Source organism: Heptranchias perlo, chromosome 1, assembly GCF_035084215.1.
Source record: "Heptranchias perlo isolate sHepPer1 chromosome 1, sHepPer1.hap1, whole genome shotgun sequence".
Lineage (NCBI taxonomy): Eukaryota > Metazoa > Chordata > Chondrichthyes > Hexanchiformes > Hexanchidae > Heptranchias > Heptranchias perlo.
In genome coordinates this window covers 48773349-48779348 of record NC_090325.1, presented here as the reverse complement: position 1 = coordinate 48779348, position 6000 = coordinate 48773349, and the positions used below count along the sequence as shown (strand labels likewise).

General features: G+C 39.8%; 1 protein-coding gene across 2 annotated transcripts in view; it reads right to left on the bottom strand.

Moving 5' to 3' along the window:
- Positions 1 to 2613: 2613 nt before the first annotated feature.
- Positions 2614 to 6000, bottom strand: part of ube2r2 (ubiquitin-conjugating enzyme E2R 2) — a 137165-nt gene continuing 133778 nt past the window's right edge. For both annotated transcript variants that reach the window (XM_067984608.1, XM_067984619.1), the window contains one exon: positions 2614 to 3844. In XM_067984608.1, the coding sequence (XP_067840709.1) occupies positions 3625 to 3844 (220 nt within the window). In that variant the 3' untranslated portion in view covers positions 2614 to 3624. The remainder of the gene's footprint in view (positions 3845 to 6000) is intronic.

The window sequence follows — 6000 nt, the reverse complement described above, 5'->3', positions numbered from 1 at the left end:
TTTACTATAAAACCAGGAGTTTGCATCATTGGAAAATATCTGTTACAAAATACCAGGGAACCAGGCACAAGACCAAACTCTACTATCCACTGAATACAACCTCTCTTGCAAATATCAGTTGCCCAATGCTATCAACAGGTGATAAAAGTGTCACAGTTCTGAAAATCCATTGGACCATGTACAAACAGCTTCCATCGCCTCTGCAATCTCCACCGATGTTCATTCTTGTTTCTTCTGCTAAATTCAACTTTCTCAGGTCCGGAGGATTGGTAAACGTTGTTCTGATTGGTAGAAAAAAGCTGCCCCCACTCCCCATTTTTCTAAATCCACTGATAAGGGAACAGTAGTGGAGGCAGTCTCAAATAGCTGGCGCCAACTGAAGAAATTTGTACTTACAAAAAAAACTGGCCTGGAGCTTTGAGGGCTGGATAACGAGACTGCAGGCCACTCTAGAGTTTAACAGAACCAGAGGTGATCTCATTGAAACATACAAAATTCTTATGGGGCTTGACAGGGTAGATGCAAGGAGGATGTTTCCCCTGGCTGGGGAGTCTAGAACCAGGGGTCACAGTCTCAGAACAAGGGGTAGGCCATTTAGGACTGAGATGAGGAGAAATTTCTTCACTCACAAGGTGGTGAATCTTTGGCATTCTCTACCCCAGAGGGCTGTGGAGGCTCAGTCATTGAGTACATTCAAAACAGAGATGGATAGATTTCTAGATATTAAATGCATCAAGGGGTATGGGATAGTGCAGGAAAATGGTGTTGAGGTAGATCATCAGCCATGATCTTGTTGAATCGTGGAGCAGCTCGAGGGGCCGGATGGCCTACTCCTGCTCCTATTTCTTATGTTGGACATCCCTTTATAGTTAGGATTCCTGGGCCAAAATGACTGGATCCAGAATTTGTCCCAGTTTCATTTATGAACAATTCATTTAATACATCCATTACTTTCTGATCCACTGTACTTCTTTGCCTAGAATTGCCTTATATTTACTTATTTTCAACTGTCAAGGATAATTATGGATGAGGAGGGCATTTGACTCATCTTAGTTCATCCATCCAGAATGATCTTAAAGTCTTTCCCCATTACAGCATCCAATTGACTTTTAAATGTTTCCTAGGTTTTCACCTCTACTATTTCTGGCAGTCCATTCCGTGTATTAATCGCCCTCTAAGAAAACCACTCGCTTCAATCCTAAATTTTCCTTTTTCAGGTTTGATCCCATGGCCTCTTGCCCTAGTCTCGCAACTTAATTTAAATTTACTGTCCAGATTTACCTTTTCCACACCATTGCTATCTTGTACACTTGTAAAAAGATCACCTCTCAGCTACCACCTTTCAAAATGGAAAAGCCCAATTTTCTCCAATCTTTGCTCATAACTCTCCTTTAATACTGGGATCAGGCTTGCGGCTCTACTCGCACTACATCCGATGTTTAAATATTTCCCTGGTCTCTTGCTGGCCAGAACTGAACACAATACTCAAGATATGGTCTGACCAGAGCACTGAACAGTTTGAACAGAAATTCCCCTGTCTTGTATTCTGTTTTGGATATAATGTTTTAATATTCTATTGGCTATTGTTAATTGCTGCTTTGCATTAGTTAGACATGTTGAACAGAGTCTACTAGGACTCCAAAGTCCTTTTCAACTTTCTTCTTAGCTATTTCAACACCAGAGTACACGTTGTCCTTTTTTCCTAACCATGTGCAGTACTTAATTTTGTCTGCATTAAGTTTCATCTGCCATTGTTCTGCTCACTTTCATATTTTATCCAACTCATTCTGTAACTTTTGAGCAGCCTCCTTCAGTCCCAGTATCCCTTCGAGTTTGGTATCATTTGTTTGACTAGTCTTTTGTATAAATCCCAGTCCTCTTTTTTAATTCATTCTAATTAAAAATGGACAGGTTTGTTGAATTTAATTGTTTCCCTTTATTCTTAAAACAGAATTCTAATTTTTCTTTCATCTCCTCTCTCCTGCTTGGATTTGGTTCCATCACACCAGAGTCCTTGTTCAAATGGCTATTCTTCACATAGTACCATGTTATTTGACCACAGGGCTATCACTGCTTGAAGGTAACACAATGTCCAGGAACAGAGGGCATCTTTGTCACTGAATAATGATAAGAAGTGGTAACTTTAGCTGCTATTTCCTCTCTAGTTCAAAGGAGACTGAGACTCATTTTGGTACTGCATCACTGCCATGGCTGATGAAGATGTAACACAACAGAGACCAGTGATCAAACCTGGCTTCTTGGTCTGCTGCATTGCTGTATACCATGTAACATGCTGTATACAACGACTGAATCGCTGGAGAGCTCACCACAAATTTTCGTTTCCTTGCATCTTTTAAAATATTTCTGTTTGGCATTTGAAGTCCCTTATAACTTCATCAGGGCTGATTGAAAACTTCAGAGGCCCACGGGAAAAGAGTTCCCTAAATCTCATCACCACAAAGCTAGGCTGAGACAATTATTTTGCTAGGTCTTTACAGCTACTCATCAATGTAACAGACCCAATTTCTGATAGCAATTTTATTGAATGGGAAACTGAAATCTTACTAAATGGCTAGCTTAAGGTATATTGAAAAGTAATGAAAACCCTGTACATTTCATAACAAAACCAGCATTTTTATTCACATTTTATTAGTAGATGCAAAGACAAAGTAATCTATTGCGCAGGAGACAACACAAAATGCTTTAGATTCCTACAAGGAAGAAAAAAATTGCAGAAGAGAACAAAAAGAAAAATTCAAGGAATCTCAGCTGGAAATAGAGCTATCATGTCATTTAGTGCACTGTATTGGTTTCCAATTCTCTATTTAATATAATTCTCTGCTCTATTACCATTGCTTTACATCATGTAAACGTGTTCGTCAAGTGAAAAATCCAACGACTGCAAAAAAAAATAAATAAGCTAAGATCTAGCAAACATCAGCACTAATATTAGGTGTGACCATTTTTAAACCAAATTCAGGGACTATTTGACCACAATTTATAAAAAAAAAGAAATTGAGAAACCTTGATCGACCTCAGCTAATGATAGAACTTCTACAACTATAATAAAAAAAAACCTCAAAATGCAAATTGCTGGAGAATGCAGTGTACTCGAGGGTTGTAAAAACTGCCAAAGAAAAATCTAGAGATTAACATATTTAAGAATCAAAAAGCAGTAGGCTACACACTCCCCAATCTTTCCCCCCCAAAAGAATATTTCACCACATAGTTAAGAAAAAATATCAAGAGGTGCACACTATGTGACAGGAGCAGCTTAACCTTGGCAGTCCATTTTACTACTGAGTGCTACAAGTCTCCATATTTCCCCCACTCACCCCCCCCTTCCCAAACAAAATCAAATTACTGGGCTTACATAGGCTTCCATGACAAGAAGGCCGTAAGAACAGGGTGTGAACAAATTTTTTTTTTTTTTGAAGAGAAAGAGTAGATCCAGTTACATTATATAGTGGGATTATAGTATGGAGGTTTCATAGACAATCTGTGGAGTGAAGAGGTCCATTAAAAAGGAGCATTTCAAGACCCACACAACAGGATGCAGCAGGTGACAAGTTCTGTGCTGGGCTGTTGCTAGGTTAGTGTTGCTCCCTTTCTGGCCTGTGTACGTCACGACTCCTCGTTTCCAGAGTCCTCATCATCATAGCAGTCAGCATCCTCTTCCTCTTCCTCTTCTTCGTCTATGTCATCATCATATAAATCATCATAAAGCAAGTCTGAACTGTTATCATTGGAAGGCACTTTGGTCTTGATGCAATATTCAGCCAGTGTGGTTGGAACCTTCACACCATCCTTTTCAGCTTCAGCCTTGGTTGAGAGTACTTGTTTCCTAACATGAAAAACAGTAAGATAATAACCATAAATAATTAACCTATACTACTATTCAGTGCACTGAACTTCCTTTTCAGTCTGTAGAACAAAGTACAACCTCACTGTAGAAATTAGAATTTATTTTACCTCAAAGTCCAATTCATTCATTGACAGCACCTCAAACTCCTTGCCTACCAGATAGCCCACAACACTCGTCATGTAGGCACATGAATAATCACTTCCTGATTTCACTCCTAAATGGGCTGGCTCTAATTTTAAGATTGTGCCCCCTTATTCAGGATTCCCCCAGCAGTGGAAACAGTTTCTCTGTATCTACCTTATTGAATCCTTTTGTCATTTTAAAGACCTCGATTAGATTACTCTTCAACTGTATAAAATGAACAGAATATAAACCAAGTTTATGCAACCTAGTCCCATAATTTAGCCCTTTAAGCCCTGTTATCATTCTGATGAATCTGCGCTGTACCCCTTCCAAGGTTGATTTATCTTTCCTAAGATGCGGTGCCCAAAACTAAACGCAGTACTCCAGATGGGGTCTGATCACGGCTCCGTACAACTGAAGTATAACTTCCTCCCATTTGTATTCCAACCCCCTTGAGATAAAGGCCAACATTCCATTAGCCTTTTTCATTATTTTTGTAAAAATTGCAATAAAAAGTCAACTCCCTAACAGCACCTCCCAAACCCACGACCTCCACCACCTAGAAGGACAAGAGCAGCAGGCACATGGGAACACCACCACCTGCACGTTCCCCTCCAAGTCACACACCATCCCGACTTGGAAATATATCGCCATTCCTTCATCGTCGCTGGGTCAAAATCCTGGAACTCCCTTCCTAACAGCGGTGTGGGAGAACCTTCACCACACGGACTGCAGCGGTTCAAGAAGGCAGCTCACCACCACCTTCTCAAGGGCAGTTAGGGATGGGCAATAAATGCTGGCCTTGTCAGCAACGCCCACATCCCATGAACGAATAAAAAAAACGAGTAAGTTTAGACATCAAATAAGATTTCATCACAGTTGTTAAATATTTTGGTGAAGGAGGAGGTTAAGTCTAGGGGGAATACATTTTATTCGAAGTGAAGTACTCTCGCATTTTATACTGAAATAAGGTAAAAACTTATTAAATTGGACTTGATTAAAAATACATTTTTTTTAAACCTGTGGGAAGCCTCATTCTCTTCGGTTGCTCTGTGATGTCAAATTGCCCTCCCCATTAACAATGGCAGCCATAACTTCAGACCAGACTGAAAGCCGAACCAGAGTCACTGAATCGCAGGAAACCACACTATTGGTGGGGTAATCTGCCATCCCAAATGCAGTCTCAACCAAGTTCTGAGTGGGCCAAGGCTCAGCATAAAACTCCCCACAAATTAGCATAAAATTGGCAGTTTCACCAGGAAGTTAAAAAAAAAACACTGCTTGGGGACTGGTAAAGTTAAAAATGATGCAGGAGGAAATGGTCTTGAGTAATGTACACTGTTGGAGCAGAGTAAAAGAAGCTTCACCCTGCTTTTTGCTGCACTATACCTGACCTTACAAACTCTGGGAGAAAACAAGTTCTGTTCTCCAATGCTAACATCCCCCACCTCAATGAGCACAAAATTGCACAACAAAAACTGGGCTGGAAGTTAATATAAAGGCTGAAAATGTGAAAATTGGTAGTTTACAAGATGAATTATTATATAGGTTTGAAGCTGAAGCAGGAACACAATTTCAAAGTTTGCCAATGACACAAAACTCAAATGTAGTAAACAATGTGGAGGATAGTAACAGGCTTCAGGAGAACATAGACAGACGAGTGAAATGGGCAGACACATGGCAGATGAAATTTAATGCAGAGAAGTGTGAAGTGATGCATTTTGGAAGAATGAGGAGAGGCAATATAAACTAAATGGTACAATTTTAAAGGGGGTATAGGAACAGGCAGATCTGGGGGTTCACATACACAAATCTTTGAATGTGGTAGGACAAGTTGATAAAGCTGTTAAAAAGCATACAGTATCCCAGGCTTTATAAATAGATGTAAGGAATCTTATAACACCAGGTTATAGTCCAACAATTTTATTTTAAAATCACAAGCTTTCGGAGATTATCCCCTTCGTCAGGTGAATGAGTGAAAGGTTCTCAAATCGCATATCTTATATTCGGCT